Source organism: Zosterops lateralis (assembly GCF_965231275.1).
Source record: "Zosterops lateralis genome assembly, chromosome: Z".
In the NCBI taxonomy this organism is placed as follows: Eukaryota; Metazoa; Chordata; class Aves; order Passeriformes; family Zosteropidae; genus Zosterops; species Zosterops lateralis.
In genome coordinates this window covers 61,915,652-61,934,644 of record NC_139800.1, presented here as the reverse complement: position 1 = coordinate 61,934,644, position 18,993 = coordinate 61,915,652, and the positions used below count along the sequence as shown (strand labels likewise).

At 36.4% G+C, this 18,993-nt stretch overlaps 1 protein-coding gene across 3 annotated transcripts in view; it reads left to right on the top strand.

The window, feature by feature from the left end:
• ARB2A (ARB2 cotranscriptional regulator A) overlaps window positions 1-18,993 on the top strand; it is a 261,976-nt gene that overhangs the window by 125,981 nt on the left and 117,002 nt on the right. For all 3 annotated transcript variants that reach the window (XM_083883527.1, XM_083883525.1, XM_083883526.1), the window contains one exon: window positions 8,503-8,721. In XM_083883527.1, the coding sequence (XP_083739653.1) occupies window positions 8,503-8,721 (219 nt within the window). The remainder of the gene's footprint in view (window positions 1-8,502; window positions 8,722-18,993) is intronic.

Here is an 18,993-nt window from a genome sequence, read left to right as displayed (position 1 = left end):
GTTCTGGTAGCCGTTAGGACAATGTCTGGCACATATAAAGGAAAAAAAATAGGACTGGCAGAGACTCGTTAACTAGCAGCTTCAAAAAAATCAGTCATGTTTATTGCAAGTTGAAACTTCAGTGTGTCTGAGGACACAATCAACAGAGAGTCCCAGGAATGAAGGTTTTACTATCCTTTCCTTTTAGCATTGTAAATCAACTGTGTAGCACACACATTTTAAGGCATTTTAAACTTTGGATGTGATAATGCATTGTTTAAGTAATTGCAGCAATACTTGTCTGTTGCTTCACAAATTCAAAAAAACTTCAGGATTCAAAAAGTTATAGCCTTTTTAAGCAACACAAGACCAGACTGTATGTGATACTAATTAACAAAGTATTTCCAGTAAAGAGTTGCTGACATTTAAAAACTACCTGTGTTCTTGCTATATGTTGTCTCTTCCGCAAAGCTTTAAATATTCATAAAACAAAAACAAAAAGAATTTGAGAGTTATTTAGTTACTTTTTTCTAGAGCCCCAAGTGTATCAGCATTTCACATGGTGTTTTTCACCAATATTTTTAATTTAAAATATATTAACAAAAAGATTTTTAAGCTGTGCTTTATGTATACAGAAGGGTCACAGGAGGTAAAAAGAATTGTTACTGTGAGGTACTGTAGCATTTTGTGATTATAAAGTTAATCTGTTTAAAAAGTTTTTGCCATATAATAAGCAATATAAATTATAATATTTTTATGTTCTTAGAGACTTCCACAGCCATAATTTTACCAACACAGCTGTTTGACCCAGTGACATCATGTTTTGCATATTTCTGCATTTTAATGAGTTAGTCATTTAAAAGGTTACAAAGAAACAATAACTCATAAGTAATTAAATTATTTAGCAGTAGTATAAGAAGGTCTTCTGACATGGGAAGGTCACTGTGGGAAGGAAGGACCATCAATGCACTGAATTGCACCTGTTTGTTGAAGACAGGTATAGACCAGAAGCTTTACTGTTAGATTACAATTGTCCGTTTTCTCAGGGAATTACTAAATACATGCACATACTAAAAGCAGCTGAATTGCCTGTCATTGAGATAGAAGATTTCTGGTCACAAAACATGAAATGGGAGTTGTCTGTCAAGACTTTGGATAACTTCTATATTTTACAAAAAACACTTATGCGCATGATGCATTTTTCATTTAGAGTACTGAAATACAGACCTACCAAGGTATTTAATCTTTTCTCATGGTAGTTTAATACATATAAATTTTTGGAAATTAAAGATAATGTATAAGATCTTGATATCTTGGGTTGCCTTTCTTCAAGCTAAATATTTTACAAATCAGAAAATATCCTGAGCCCATTGAAGTATCTGGATTTAAGAAAGAGAAGGTTAGTGTAAAAATATTTTACACTATTACAAAAGCAAAGGGAAGTAAGGTTTATTGTAGAATAAATTGTTACTTTTTCATGTTCTTTTACATAGAAAATACACACTTAACGACTATTTGGGATTATATTCATCATGAAGTGCTAATGAGAATAATCAAGACATACTGTGACATTTTCAGGGAGGAGGCAAAGCGTATTGAAAAATCAGTCTGCAGTTGAGAACTTTTACTGTCAGCTAATGGGATACTTGGAAATACCATAGAAACATTAAAAAATCCTTCCATCCAGCTTTGCATTTGTACTTATTTGAGCATAATTTTCAGGGGGTAACTGATGTTCTCCCTGGTTTCCTTATTTATAGAATGACTAGAACCAATAATTATTTGTTATTCATGTGGGCTTTATTAAAATTGTTTTATTTACTTTATTTCTGGTTTGTTGCTTTCAGAACGTTCTCTTTAAATGTAAATAACATTTTTATTAAAATTGCGATTCTTCTTTCTTGTACCTCTGAACCATTTGAAATTTATGTTGGAAAAGAGTTTAAAGTAGTTTTTAAGGCAGTAGGGGAGAGGGTGAACTTCTAGAATACAGAATTTAATTACAGAAGGGGCTTCTATCTTGAGGACAAACTGGTGGGTTCATTCTTTTGCGGGTTGTATGGACCCCAAAGCTGTTTGCACTTAGTGAAGAAAAGCAGAATCTGGGCAGTTGTTGTGGACAGATTATTTGCTGCCAAGTATCCTGCCTGCATGGCTGGGGTGGATTCATTTCCATTCAGTCTCCAGTGATTTCTACAAATAGCCCAAATCTCACATCAGGGAGAGGGGGAGGGCCTGATGTTTATTAAACAATGTTTGAAGCAGTAGTTGAGCGTGAACATAGTTCTTTCTGTTAATTCACAGAATTAAATTAATGGTATAGCATAGTTTCTTGTGTCTCACTTGCCAGGAGAAATAATTTTCTGCTGCAGATTCTAGTGAAACTAGTGCTTGTAAAGGCATGGAAGTTCCCTATAAAGAATACAGTAAACAACTGAGAACGTAAAAATCCTTTTAATTCATGGATGTTTTTATTCAGTTGTGACCTTGCGAACAAACAGCATAAAACAGGGTTGCAGATCTAACACATAGACATATTTGGGTTGCTAATTATAGAGAGATGTAAAACGTTAATTCTTTTCAAAACTTTTCAACAGTAAACTCAAAATACAGGAACAGTTTTTCTGGTAGGTTTTTGTAGCCTTGAACATTGATTAGTTTAGTATAGCTGCACTAGCACCAAATTAACAAATAGTAAAGTGAGACATAGTCATGGTATGTTAAATAATTTCCAGCATAAAGATTGTGAAGTAAGATAAATACAGTTCTGCATGCAAATAGATTTGGACATAATGCAGTGACGAATTAGAAGGCAGCAACAAGAAAGGAAATGAAGAGTTTATTGTTTCTATAGCTCCAATATCCATTAAAAGTTAGTTACACAGCAGGTGGCAGTTTGGATAAGTGTAAAGTGAATGTTTTAAAATAAATAGCAGCTGGGTGACCTGGGGATGTCAGGGCTCTAGACAAGGGTGTGTGTTTGTCAATATATCCTACATGTTTTACAGACTCCTCAGGGACCAGAAGAAGATACAATATCACCTTTTCTGTGCCAAAACATTTTAATTATATCTTCTTCCAAGTACAGCGGTTCAGTAACCAAGGAGCTGACATTGATGCATGTGTTGATAAAGCTGCAAACATTCAAAATGAGATTAACAAAGATTTTGAGGAAAGGGTGACAGCTAATTTTGTACAGTATTCTGCCTTTAATTCAAGTCAGTGTAATGATAGAATATTTTATAACTGCTGTGTCATCTAGAAAGGCTTTTATGATGCTTTGTGTATTTAAAGATTTGTATATAAGAAAGTACAGTTCTTTATACATCATTCGAGCAGGTTATAACTTCTTTATTGAACATCTGTTGGTTGTAGCTGTAAATAGGAATAAACTTAAGCATTTAGAAGCGTTTTTACATATCCATCTGCATTAATCACAGTAATAAGTTCCTTTTGTCAAATTCACATTAAAAATACTGACTTCAGATGTGAAATGGAACCAAAACTACCATGCACATTTTGTGGTGTTGCTTAATATTTGCAAAAAAATTTGGTGGAAACTTATAGTAAGTGTACTTCAGTAATCAAACTGTAGTTTCTTTGTGTTACGTGCAGTCTTTTGAGAATGTCTCAGTGTATTTCTGTTCTGTTCTCCTTCTTATTTGAAGGTAACTCACATTCTTCCACATCTTTTTGTTTGTGAATTTTTCTCCTCTTTTTTTATCCACTGAGTTCTCCATCTGCTTTCACTTTTGTTTGCTTGGGCCGTCTCTCATCCCAACTTGATAATGAGGAATGCAGTGTGACCCTGACCTCTATCAGCCCATGCATGACCTTCTGACTCGCCCACATAACCTTTGACCTTCTCTTTGACAGCTTGATTAATTACCCTGTGTTATGATTTATGAGTAAGTGCTATGTAAAAATAATAGACAACAGGTGGTCCTCTAAAATCCTTTTGTGGTACATTTTCTTTTCCTGCCTAACCTGATGAGCTGTTTTAAGTTTGGAACTTAGTGGGACAAAGTGTGTTTGGCAGAAGCATGGCATTTTTATGCACTTGGACACAGTGCTGGAATTCAGGCGGCTGAGGTATATCTGGGGTGAAAATATGGCAGTGTTAGCAGGGTGCAGTTGCCAAAATGTACATTGGGTGGAAACAGAAAGCAGAATCAACTGACATTTCAGGCATTTCAGTCACAGGTCACGTCTTGAGAAAATTGCTCAAATAATGGAGGGGGCATTTTTCAAGCTGAGCTGCATCTCCAACAGCTATGTTTACTTTAACGCTTCACTAGTGACTTCTGATTGGTTGTCATGACCTCATCCTGCTGTTGCACCTACAGTGTCGCAATAGTGACATAGATGTACCCTTCTCACAGTAAAGATGGGAAATGAACAGACTATACTTCTTTCAGAAAGATGAATGGACGCTGCTGTGTTTTAACCACAGGCAGGTTTGAGAGCAGAGTGCTTTGAGTTGCATTTCCCCAAGGAATTAATTCTGGTCTTGCTGCCAAGCATCCAAATAGAAACCTGAACTTGAAAATTCAGGTTGATCAAGTGTAGGAAAATGATCTCTTTCAGATCCTCGCTCAAAGTCCAAAAAGATAGTTACATAGATCAAAAGATACTTCTCTGGCTCTGACCAATCTTGTCACATATGGTGTCCCACCCTGGTGGATTAATATGTGGATCTGAATGGTTTCAGCTCATTACTCATGTGCCAGGCAGGTGAGATTTCAAAAGGTTTGGAATTTACCTCAAATAGTTCGAGGTTCTTTTTTTTTTTTAAGCTTACCCCCTTGAACTTCCCATAAGAGGCAGAAAGTTCGATTTCCGCCTCATGCATTAAAATGGAACACTGTTCTACATTGTTCTTAGTAGTATACATACTGTAACTGCAGTTCATGGTTCATTCCAACTCCTGACTTAGTGAGCCTGCTTTTCCTTTCATCATCACAGTCCTCAACCTCCAGAAGCAGCAACCTAGAGAATGGTAAGAGTTAGTGTAGATTAAATTTTACTTACCTTGAAGCATTACCATGTGAGGGGAAGAGATGTTAATTGGGTGCTTTAGTCTGAGAGAGAAACTGTAATTTTGTAGATTAGAGGCTGGCAGTTCCATTTGTCAGTGTCTGCCATAATTATAAGGTCTTATCACAGGTACACTGAAGGCTGAAGATTGATGGGGATGGGGGGTAGTGTCCTTAAAGCTTAGCTTTTTACTGTGAAAAAACTTTTCAGGGTGTGGTTTCTCTTTCTGTGCACACTGGTCACACAGGAGAAAAGTATTGCATTAAAAAGTACTATTATTATGTTGAAAACTACTGTTATTACCTAATGTTAGCATACCACCTAATACCACTGGAGGTGGCAAGATTTAGGTGATTGGTACTTTAGTAAGTCATAGATCACTATGTTTTAATAATGACATAAGCTTGTCTTGGCTGAAATTGGTATTTTTAGTGACATTGATTTGTTTAGTATAGTTGCACTAGCACCAAATTAGCAAATAACAAAGTAATACACAATAATAACACATTTAATACTTTCTAGCATAAAGATACTGTATATGGTGAAAAAAGATTAATACAATCCTGCATGCAAACAGGTGTTTCTGAACAGGGTTTTCATTTTTAAAGATGCTTTTTAATTAATGTGATTTTTGTCTATGTTAACAGTTATGCTGAAGACTGTGTCTCATCTCTTATTAAATTTTGCTAAAGGTCTTTTTAAGGATATTATTGGTCTTGTGTTCCGAGGTTTGCATTGGCTTGGACACTTCTGAAATTCACTGCATTAGAGCTCCACCTTTTTTTTCATTTTCTGATGGCGCTATACTTTAATGGTGTAGCTACGCCCACATAAATTACATTTTTTTATTAATTAATTGAACTTAAAAGCCATATTGTTTACACTGATGGTATTTAGAGCGGAGTATTTCTTTTCAGTAGAAGATGCTCAGATAAAGGCTGAATGAGAGAGGTTGTATTTGAGTATATTTTACCAGTCATTTTGTTTTTCCATGTTGATTTTTATATGTTACTCTCAAATCTTCTTTCTGGTGCCATTGATATCTTCCTGAAATTTAGGATGCAGAAGTAGAAGGGAATGGGAGATACCCCATATTATGTAAGCAAAACAGTCCAAAAAGAGAGTACTTTCCAAAGAGAAAGACTTAGGCTTTCCCATAATGGTGGAGAAAAGCAATCTTAGTTCAGTTATCACTTAATTATTTTAATTCTGCTGACAGGAAAAGCCTGCTATCTGGGAGAAATTGTAAAAAAATATGAAGGGAGTCATGTTACAGTGATTAAAATATATTTAATAAAAATCCTTTAATTGATTTATAAAATAGTGGATTTAAAAATAGAATTATATTTCACCTGTTGATGGCTGTGTGAAAAATTGACATTGTGTCTTCATAAAATGGGACAAATGAGTCATGGAATTTTAAGTTACATAATCAATAACTTAGACAAATTCCACTTCTTTGATGATTTGTGTGACTGGTTTGTTATCAGGTTGAAGTGCACAGAGTTTCACTTCTAGATCTGTAATAAACACATGAATTTTGGATTTCGCATTGCGTAGAAAACAAAACAAATCAATACAAAGAACATCTCAGCTCAAAACAAATGGGTCACGAAGATGAAGAGCCCCAAAACTACCAGCCTGCCAAGTACTGCAAAATCTCTAGTAGTAGCAGACTCAAAAACTATCCATTCATCTGAGATATTCAGTTTAGAAATGTTTGTAAACCACATCCTTCTCCATGATGAAGTTTGGGCCTTGAGATTTTCCAAGCTGTAAAATTCATGGGCTCATAGTACAGCATTATGCATTAATATGGCCAGGCATGGTTGGATAGATTTTAAAATTTGTCTTTCACTTTCTCTTTCTTTCACCCTTTCCCTCTTGTTTATTTATATTTTTGTCTGTTTGTTGATATTTATCACAGTTGAATTAATGGAGGGCAGGGCAAGGGAATCATGTGACAGGAGACTCCTTATGGTGCTGCATGTAAAAAGGGGACAATTTTCTCTTTGGCCTGTTGTGACCTTTTTTGATTACATTGCTTATGCCAGAGGTAGTATCCTGGATGCCCCTATTTGACGCTGTTTAGCAGAGCACAGCTGTGCCCTTTAACTTGGTTTTTGGTAGGAGGAGAAGCTGTGGCAGACACTGGAGAAGGGCACCAAGGTGGGGGGTAGGAACTCCTTCAGATGTGATTTTGATAACTAGTTGAGTGTGTCCAACTGTAGAAAATCACTGAGTTGACAATCTGTCTACCTGACTGTGGCCACAATGAAATACAAGGTTTGTAAATGGCTCTACAGATTAGAATAAAGCAAGCCCAAACAAATATCTTTTGTTGAGGTGGACTTGGTTGGCTCTGGCCAACTACGTATGGGGGACCTCTTTTGATCCTCATGCTTGGACCAAGTGCAAAATGAAGCACCAAGTGAAAAGCTGGAATAAAGCTGTTCCATTAAATAATTAATATAGATGTTTCCAAAATGCAAATCTTTATTAGAATTTACTTCTAAAGGGTAGCTTGATTTTGATTTGGAACCCATGTTAACTTTAGAGACACATCTATTAAATGCATGTGCTTCTCTTTTTTCCCTTTGTTTGCAATTATATTGTCCACAAATATTACGATTTTTCGTGATTTGCTGTAATTTAAAAATCATAAAAAATTTAATTGGCTGATTTAGTCAAGACTTATTTCTCATTCATGAATTCATATTTTTTCAACCAGCTTGTTTCTAGAGGCACAAAAATGTACCTTTATGCTCAAAAGCATCCTGCAAGTCACAAATTTGCTTTGGATTTGTTGAATATACAATATAATCCTAGTGAACTTTTACAGCAGATTTAAAGATACACTAAAAAGTCAGGCCTGCCATAAAGAGTTGACTTGTAAGCAACACCACTGAATCCGTTTTGGTATTGATTCATTGTTACTGCTGCTGTTTGCCTCTGCATGGTATGCTTATTGTCAGCTAGACAAAAGATTTTGCTATTTTAAAATGTGGTGAATAATTTTCACATGCTTTCTTTAACGTATCTATCTTCATATATAAAATCTCTCAATCCTTTTTATTTTAAAGGTTTTTACTGCCTGGGCATAAAGCTTTTTATTCATTATTATGTAGAGTTCTTAAAGCAACATTTTGCTTTTAGTTCCTGTATTGTTTTTTGAAAAAGTCATATAAAGTGCTTATGAATAAAACAACATATTAAATTATTTTAAAGGTAAACCAGGCAACTTTTCTGACGCTGAGGGATGTGTGTGAGCATAAGTACATGCACAGACACATATTCACACATCAGTATCCCTTTAATGACAGAGTATTCTTTAAAATCCTTCTATAAATGATGTTGTGTGAAGTTGCTGAAATAAATAAAAAAGTTTTAAAGAGCATTAAAGTAAATGCAAAGCATTTTCAAGCATTAACTCTTCCTCTTCACATTTCTTCTTGTTTGTGTGTGTGTGACTCTCTTCTAAAACAGGAAGGCTATGGAGTAATAGTTCTGAATCCCAATGAGAACTATATTGAAGTTGAGAAGACAAAAGCCCAAATACAGCTGTCTTCTGATATCTCAGATGAACCTGCAGAAAAGAGAGAAAGAAAAGATAAGATCCAGAAGGAAACAAAGAAGCGACGTGACTTCTATGAAAAGTATCGAAATCCACAAAAAGAAAAAGAAACTATGCAGATCTATATTAGAGTAAGTTTCTTTTGGTTTTGTTTGCCTTCTTTATTGATGCATACATATGTTTACTGCCTGTTGTCCCTAGGACACTAATAAAGAGCATGCTTAGTTGAACACAAATCCATATACTGAGATGGCATTCAAGAGTTTATATAGGGTTCTTGGCTCTTCATTCTTTTGGTATTTTTGTTCATTTATTGATCATGATATTTTGGAAGTGTTACAAAGAATTTCTTTTTAATTTCAGAGGGAAACTTTAAATAAAGCCCAGAGGAACTCACTAGTGTTATCAGGAAAGAAATTATTTAGGAAACACTTTCTAAACCCCATTTTATAAACAGAGGTGTTCTTTGTTGTGAAGCTTAGGCAATATACTAGCTTCACATGTCACGTATGCATTTATTGCATTATATTGTATTATATTGTATTACATTGTATTATATTGTATTATATTGGGGAGGCAATAATTACAGCCTGATAGTTTTTTATCACCTGCCAAATTAATAATGTATTGTGGAAAATACTAGTGTTCATCTTGTGTGGTGGCAAATTTACCCTGTAATGTACTGTTTTTATATGTGCAGCTATCCATTTTGTTTGAGCTAAACTTTTGAAGGCAGATAAAGGAGGCAACTTGCTAATATATTAATAAATATTTAAGCTAGCATAACTTGAGAGTGGTATGATGAAGAAACTATGTCCCTTGCCCTTTTCTGACTCAGTGAACCTTTGCACTTTGTAATGCTACCAGCATGGTATCATTATAACAGTGCTACCCGAGGATTTCTAATTCTGCAGGGGGCACAAACAATATTATTTGCACATTGGCACATTCTGCTTCATGTACATACTATGCATTATACATTTCAGAATGAGTCGCACAATTGCCAAAACCCTTATTATGGAAGTTAGCATTTTCATTCAACAGTAAAACACATCAGAAACTCCACAGTGAAGGTAAAACAATAAAAATGTATGTCATTCTGATGAGAAACAGAAAAATCCAGCAAGATACATGTTAGAATAATCTTAAATTTTAATATGCCCCTGTTAATTTTTTTTTAGCATAACAATTTTTGTAGAAGAAATATAACTGTGCTGGCTAGTTAAAAGGGCTAACAACTTGAATACAAGATTGTCACTAATACCATAATTATTTACTATCTTTTGAAAAATACTTAAGTGTGGGAAACAAAGAAATGCATATATATATGCAAAGTGACCAACAAGGCACTGTGTTTTCTGTTTGCAGCTTTTTTGTAAGATGCTATTCTGACCTCTAGCCAAACTCTCCTTCTTAAGATGGGCAACCAGTCTTAACGTAAGGTCCATGAGAATCCAGTGGACAGTGCTGCTGTATTGTCTGAAAGCAGTCTAGTCAGCATGCAGGTGCAGTGTTCCCTTGTTGAAAGTAAACCTTTTTAGCAATTCTACCTTCTCATGACTCTTGCCTGATGAGGCGTGAAATTTGGTTTCAGGAGGCTTGACCCCCTCAAAATCTAAAATATATTGTTCCATCCCATTTTCTTTTCTGCACGGCTCCATGCCCTAAATATGACTGTTGAAGTTTGCTTTATTTGATTTTCTTCAAGTCAAGTATATGTTTTAGTGGAAGTGTGGTTGGTGGTCTCCTTCCTCAGGCCAATTAATTGAAATTGGGTTTTCTTCTGAGCTTGGTGTTGTATTCTGAAATTGTTATTTTGGGTTTTTTTTTTCTTAGTAGACTCCAGTACAGACAGTTTTTTGAAAAAGAAAGAAAAACCTACCTGTTTTAGTGTATTGAGGGACAAGTCAATGCAATTTCCTTGCTTATCAGTTTCTGAAACAAAACTGGAACTTCAGTAGGGTTCCATTTACTTTGTTGGTCAGAACTGCTAAGTCTATAGGTCATTGCAAGAGGTGCAATGCTATATTTGCAATTTTCTTGCCTCCCATGCCTGAGTCCATAGGATTGCTCTCTGCCTGCACCCAGAGACGTGCCTCCACAGGCTGTTGTGGGTACAGTGTTCATGCTGGTTTGGAGTGATCTCAAAGGGCAGTTCAGGTACAACCTTACTGTATAGTATAGCATACATTTGATTCACAAGGCTCTTAAAATAAGACATGCTGTCACTCAACAGAGATATTTAAGGATAGTATATGGTTTGTAATGATCTCATCAAAGAGTTTTGAAAAACTTGAGCAGGCCTTATGTCAACTTTGCCAAGTAGGAAAAATTATGGATAGAGTAGACAAAAAATTTCCTCACAGGAAGGCTTTAATTTCATCTAGCATTGAAGGAAAAATATGTTTATGTCAAATATGCTGGAGAAATTGTTTCAGATTGTTAAGCAGCAGGAATAAATATCCTCAGTTATGTTCTCATAGGGTCACTGAAATCTATTGTGATCTAATGAAGAAATGCCATGTGAACAAATTAAAGCTGTCTGGTTGATGTTCTCACTTGTGCAGCTAGATTTTTTAAGAACTGCAGAATTAGAACTCTTCCTTGGTAATTATGTTTAAGTATTTTCTTTATTTTCATAGTAAAAAAAATAGCTGGGGTACTCAAGAATATGTAAAAGCTGAGTCTTGAAATACAAAATATCAAACTGCACTGTATTTTTGTACAAACTGAGTATAAATAAAAACTACTATGGCAGTGTGTAATGCATTAAGTATAGTGCTCTTGAAAGATCAAAGTACTTACTGTTTCATGCTGGAAGTTTCCTTAACTATGAAATAATGTACTTTCTGGCATACATTATGGCTTGTTAAAGGAACTGATTTGGTCTGGGTAATAAACATCATGTCAAACATTATGGCAGGAAAACCTGCTTAATATGTTTTGTAACAAGACAGATTTTTTTGTTCTTGAAAACATCTGCCAACTGAATTCACAAGTGAAGACAGAAAATGTCATCAATTCTGTAACATTCTTGTAAATTTTATTTCAATTTTAGCAAGGCAAACCAGAGAAAAAACTTTTTGTTAATCAGCATTGACTATAATAGTTTTATGGAATGATTAAACACAAGCATTTTACTTTTATATAATGTGCTAATGAATGCGTATGAATTTTAATACTCTTACTGTTCAGATTTTAACAAGCATATTGACAGATCATTTTAAAAGCATCTGGTTTTTAATATGTTGAATGGAGGATTGAGTAAAATAGCTAAATATGTACATACATCCTTTTTAAAAATGTATTTCTATCCTTAGGTATAAATATTACCATTTTTTCTTAGACCACCAGAGGCTGCTCTGGGCTAATGCTAATGGGCTAATGCTTTCCCCCCAGAAACTTACTAACCTAGCCAGCCTTCATTTGTTACTGAAGGAAACTGAGAATTTGTGGCTCTCTAACCTTTTCCTGTGGCAACAGATCATACATGCTTGAATGTGGCATGATCATTCCTTCCATTCTAAGCCATCTCCCATTCCCTATAGATTTTCACATTGACAATGTCTTTTCTATGTTAGAAGATACTTAGAAATGTGAATTAGTATTTTCTCCCTTCTAAACTGCATTCACCACTTAAACAAGTATACTGAGTGGATTCTGAAATGCTATGAAAGAAGAAGTATAAATTGCATAATTTTATAGTAATTTGCAATAATGTTGTTGCCTCAACAGTTGAAAGATATCAAAGAGGCAACCAAGGAAGAAGTAGGAAGAATTACTTTTATCAGACCAGCTAATGGGGTCGGGTTTGTGGACAAAAGGCATAAGCCTTTCCAAAGCCTGTATGCTAGGAATTTTGTCCTTTTTTTCTCCACTGAGCATATCTGCTTGAATAATTCTTATTTCAAGTATTATTTTTACTATAGCACAACAGCATGTTAATGAAATTAATTTTGGATGTAACATACTTTTCATAAATAATTCTTCCTATTTTCTGTGAGAGATTAAGTAGGAAAAGATCATATGCCACCAGTTAATCTGTTTTACTAAAAATAGATATGTCTGAATAATTTGTCAGTGGTAAAAGGCAGTTGTTTTAATACACAGTTAAGTAAGCAATGACCGCTGGCTGACAGGAAATCCTGGCAAGTGTGCAAGCACAGTTGTGCCATTTCTGCTCATTGTTTGGTGTGGCTGACATAAAGCGTAACCACGCTGTAGGTCATGGCAGAGTGTCCGGTTGTGTGGGGGACCTTTCAGAGCCATGGATTTCTGAAGATTGAGCCGTTTCCTGACATAGCTGCAGTCCCACCAGCTGCTGGTTTCACCCTGTGGCCATATCTGGGCCAATGACCTATCCCCTTGGCTTGGCAAGGTGCGTGCCCGCGCTTGTCCAAAACCTGTGTGACTACATTAGCCAGCTGATGAGACAAAGCTAATAAGCCCTTTATCCCACCAGGGGAGACAAAATGACAAGCTCTAGGCAAACAGCTTCTGAGAGGTAAGGGACATATTTAGCACAAAGAATGTCTGTGGCAAACATAGACGTCAGGACTGCAGCCTCTAGAGTCTTATGCTGATGTTGTTTCCCCTTTTACAACAAACAATGCTTGTTTTGTTTCCCCTTTTACAACTACCAGTGTTACTTCATATATACCTCTGAAATACCACATGGTTTTACTCTGCCCACTTTTAAAGCCTGTTACTTCCTTATGTTCTTGAGAAATCTCCTTCACTTGTAGGCAGCAAGCAAAATCATGCTGATAATAAAAGACTCATGACAACTGCCTAGAAACTACCATGGCATTGTTCTTTCCCTATGTGCTGCTGGGCACTGGGCATTCAAAGCTGAGAAGACACTGCAGTTTAGGTGCTGAACATGTGTAGTTTACAACATTCGGTGTGCTTCAGGAACACCTGGAAAGATCTGGTCTTGCAGAACCTGTGCCACCAGAGACCTGCACCACCCTGGGCCAGCAGCTGGAAGCCAAACATCTACCATGACACTTAGTACCTGCAGTTAGACTACCACATCATTCCTAAAAGGTCAGATAAGCTTTAAGTTCTCACAGTAGTTTTTGTAAATCAGGAAGAATATGTATATGTCACGTTTCATTCTATAGATACGACAATGAACAGGCATCTTACATTAAATAGCTAAACAATGGAGAATTTAAACTAGTGTTCAATAATTTATGCATAGACTATTTAGCATGAGCAGCTAACTTAGGTATTTTTAAAAAGCCTGAGATTATAAAGAATTCTTATAGTAAGTTTTGCATCTACTAATCCTGGAAAGTTTTATTTGTCTTCTTTTCCTTGAGCAATTGAGAAATCAAAGACAGATAATCACTGAAGGGAAAATCTGTATCTCTTCAAGAACACCATTGGCTCTTCTCTCTGCTATATCCTTTCTTTGTTCTTCATTTCACAAGTATGGCTTAATCAAAGAAAAGGAATAAATCGGGACCATCTAGCTTTGATGTCTTTCAGACGTTCATTACATGATACTGATAAAGTGTCCATTGTTAGATCCAGCTCCTAAAATGTGAGGGAAGCCATGTAAGTTTCTAAAAGAAAGAACCAGCTTGCATCTCTCCTCCCACCACGAGCTGTAAGGTGCTCCTGTGGTGCTAGAAAAGATTCTCACTCACAAGTCAGAAGAGTCCTTCTTCCTTTCAGATGGCATTCACATTCATAAATGTGGCCAGTTCGTGGGGTAGTGGTGAAGAAAACTGGCTCAGCAGAATGCAGACATACTTGTTGAAGGCAAAAGTAAATAAAATCATTCAAACACCTTGAACTCTGATATTGCCTCGTTTTGATTGTAGAGTGACTGTAGTGAAGGACTGCAAAGACTTTCTAGGTCTTTTGGGCCAGTGCAGATTGCGCTTTGCTGGTATCCTTTATCATTTATCTAACAGAATGAAAGGATTTTAGCTGAGATCCAAACCCAAGGATAATATTCTCTAACATTCTGCACACAGTTGTATATTTTGCTACTAGATTTCAGTGTGTTTGGGAAATTTGGAGAAAGAATTTAGCAGGGGCTTGAGTGGCAACATACATGTTTTTGCAAAACTTGGAAGTTTTTCACGTGTTTTTTCTTGGGGACCAGTCAGCCATAAGACACTTGATATAGTGAGAGATGATAAAAATTAATTTCTGAGATACATATTTGTAGCTTTCTTAAGCTGAATGGCATTATTGCAAAATAACCCTTTTCTATGGAGACATACCACCCGACTGAACACCTCTGAAAATATTTATGTGTTTTGGAGAGGAGGATATGAGGGCTGTATTGCAGTGCATGGAGGTCAGAAAAACATTTGTGGAGTCTAGGAACTGAGTGTCAGCAGACAGGGAACTGGGGTACAGGATGCAGAGTAAGAGGAGGATGTTTTCACCTCATCTGCTATAGAAAACAAAGTGTAAATTCAGGAAAAAAAAATATTTAAAAAATTCTAGCTTTTGAGATTAAGATAAATTTGATGGTTCCTGTGTAGGCTGCTTGGCTGCCTGAAGCAGTGACAGCTGCCAAAGGGACTAGAAATAGTGGAGGAAGCAGAGGTGTGGAACAATGTGGAATAAGCTGCCCAGGAAGGAATGTTGGTTCTACCCTGCAATTCACTGGTGGCTGAAATTTGAAAAATTAGGTATTATAGCAATTAATTAATTTAATTTTAAAATTCTTACAGGTTAAGGATTTTACTAACCAAAATCTTTACTTTTTGTGAATTTATATACTGCGTGGTGTTATTTTGAATTATTTACGTGTTGAAGAACAAGGTTGATCTTTTTTTAAGTTTGTCTCCATCACTCTGCAGGCAAAGAAATATGCCTGATTGTGAGTTTTTAGGAGAACTGTCCTCTTGTTCTTGCTATGCCTTAGTGAACTCCATATCAGATCAACACTCCCCAAGAATTAGGTTTTAGCAACTTCAGAGCTGTTAACTTCATTTCCATAGTGTCCAGGCAGAAGTCATTCCTAAAGTAGTCTAGTTTAAAATTATCACCAGCCATTAACTTATCTAAATTTTGAGAAATCTTCCCATTCCTCTCTCAGCTGAATCCTTGTTTTATCTCTGTCTCTCTGGATAAAAGTGGATTCTAAACTGATCAAAAATGCTTTTGTGTCTTGTGGTCAGTGGTGTTGGTAGCAGGTTTTCTCCCCTCAATGGGCTGCATGCTGTTCAGACACATTGTTCTACACTTTTGTTGTTTAACAGTTGATTCTCATTCTCTTTCTCTGTCTTTTTTGATCAGTGCTTTGCACAGAATAAATTTGTTGATACCCGGTGAGGTGTATTTTGTATATTTTCAAGTAAAACTTGAATTTTTTTGTTTGTTTTCCCAATAGATGGCACTGCTTGGAGAGAAATTACTAAGTAAAGTGAGATTGATGTGCATTTAGAATTACCAAGAGTTCTGTTTGAGGAGAGCAGCAGTTTGAGATCTTTTTGTCTGGTACTTATAGCAAAAAAATGGAATGAGAAGAATATTGTGCTCATACATGTGCAAGTGTGTGCACACAGGCACTACCTACACCAAAGCACACAAAAACTACTCACACTCTTACGTTTGGTATCCTGTGAGCTGTGTAAGGTGACCTCTGACTTAATGTGGGCTATGACAGACATAGAATACATGAGACTGGAGAGTTTTTCTTTCTCCCAAAAGCAAAGATTCAATCAGAATATCCAGCTATATAGTACAGCAAGGAATTTAAAATGTATTTAGTTCAGGCAATAGAGCTGGTACTTTGTAAGTATCTGCAGTGTGTTCTTTTGGACTGGTATTTCCTTCTAGAATGTTTCTTCATTCCTATCTCCTATCTTTTCCACCTGCTGTGTAACTGAATAATCTGATTTCATGGATCTTGCCTGTTCAGCCTATGTCCTATAAAACTGGGCAATTACCACTTAACTGTGTCACGACCACTCTGTTCTTAACCTGGAAAAAAGAAGTTTTAATTGCATGTAGATGTTAAGATGACAGATATTTATTTCTTTGGGGTCTGGTCTGCTGAGAAATTCTTTTGAAGTAATGAAATAAAGTAATGAAGAAAATTAGCAAAGCTTAGGCTGCCTAAGTAATTTTGAAAGATTCCTAGGTGTGGCCTTAGGCTTTGATTCATCACTGCCCTTACACATGGCACTTTGTAGGGCACCTCCCCACTTCTCTAGCTACTCCACTTAGTGTGTTTGAAAAATTAACAAACACATTTGATGATAAGATTGTGTTATTTATCATGTGTCCCTTGCACTGGTTGCCAAAAAAAGATGGGCTTACGTTTAACGACTGTTGGTTATCTTTAAATCCATTACCAGTGAAGACTGTGTGTGAAGTTCTCCTCAGTGAGTTATGTCAAGCTTTCAGATGCTGCATGCTGCTCTGACTGCATGCAGGCTCTGACTGCGTTGCCTTAAGTGAGAAGATGAGTTATGGCTGTGATAGGTCTTAAAATAACAGCATTTGATTTGATTTAAGACCACTTGCCTTAAATACCTTTCTTTTGCTGTTTGCTGTTCATTATGTTGTTTTACCATTTCCTTTCCCTTTCTGTTTTGAGCTACTCTAGCTGACTTACAGAGTTTGGCTGATGCATAAATTGATTCTTCTCTAATGGGTGCCAAGCAGTGTCATCACTGGAGCAGAAGTTGAGATACCATTGTTATTCTGTTACAGTGGTGGTAAATAACCATGGTGTCATTTCCTAACAGCACCATTAATAAAGCTGTTTCTATCCAAAGATAAAGTGGCCAGGCAGAGTTCAGCTTTGCTAGACTAGCAAAGACAGATGGCAAAAGATGACCACTGCCTCACTTCTACTGTGGGTCCACAGAGCATACAAAAATTGGAAAGATAATCTTATGGTATGGAAGTAGCATAAATTATTTCATGTCTGAAGTGCTGTAGTCATCTTCAGGACCTCTCTGGAGTGTGTGCAAAGTCACTCTCCCTCAAATGCCTTTGAATCAAGGTGTGGGGAGCTGTACGTTTCTACACTTCTGCAACACCAGAACTACAGAGCTCCCACTTTCTTGCTTTTGTTGGAAAATATGAGGTATGGCAGTTGTGACCAGTCCTGGCTGAAAATGCTTTGAGCATAGTTTTGGACTAGGTGACCTTCAGAGGTTCTCTCTGAGGCCGATGTAGTTCAGTGATTTGACATTACAAAGTTTCACCTCAGGCCTCAAAGAAGTATTTGATCTATGAGTAGTAGACCTTGTGAAGAGAGACAAATCTCACTGTCCTAGAACATTTAGTACTACTGAGGTTGTGGTTGGCTATCCACACTAGGAGAGAGGTAAGTGATTTATATCAAGAACCTTGCTGAGCTATCAGCATGGTTAAAACAATGTGGTCTTGCAGAAGTACTGCTACAGAAATGCATCTTGAAAGATATAAAACCCTACAGAGAGGCACTGGTATTTCTTGACATTTTTAACACTGGTGTGTTAAACAAATATTGGTGATTTCTTCAGAGATCAAGAATTTCTCCAAGACAGATCATTATCTTGAATTTGCTAAAAGATGTTCAGTCAGAACAGCAGAAGTTTTTTCACAGATGTTGTCCAGATGTTACTAGCATGACCATTCTGGAATAATGGGAAGGATACAAGTACTGCCCACATCCTTCCTACTTCCTCTCCTTTGTTATATCTTCACCAGGATTTTGTCTATATTGTTAATTTGAGTCCACAGGATTTCACTTTAAACTGTAAAGCAGTTCTTGAGTTTCAGAAAGAGTGAAAACACTCTGTGACATGTAAACTGATCATTTGCAAAGTGTGTGTTTAGAAGTGGGAAGACATGACATAGTGCTTTATTAAAGCATTAGCAAAGAGTGGTTTAATTAAGCCTGCACACAACTACTTCTTAGAAGACTTTGTCTAGACTGCTATTTTCAAGTTGAGACCCAGAGCTTAGCAGCAAGCCAGTGCATTACATGCAGGTTGCCTTGAAGCCCCTGCATAGAAGCCCTGCTTCTCTTCATCTCTTACACCTGTGCCTATTTTCATGAAGAGTTACAAATTACTTAAGAAACTTCTGTCCAGTCTTGTGTGAATGCTGCCATCTCCAAATAAGTCCATGCTGCTTGGGTATTTGGTCATCGTACTAGGATACACTGAACGTGATCACAGTGTGCAGGATTTCCAAGATGCCTGGTACCTGGCAGCTGTGAGTTCTTATCACTCATTTTCATCTTTATGACTTAACATGATTTAAGGTTTAGAATATGTTAGTATAGGAACATTTGCTCTAATAAAGTTAACAACAAAAATAGAAAAATATGTTTAACATAGATTGTTAAACAGTCCTCTGCTGCTCATTATAAGAGCTGTCAGAGCTCTTCCAGAGTCAGTTAGCCTGAAGATCTGGTTAATTAGCTCCTA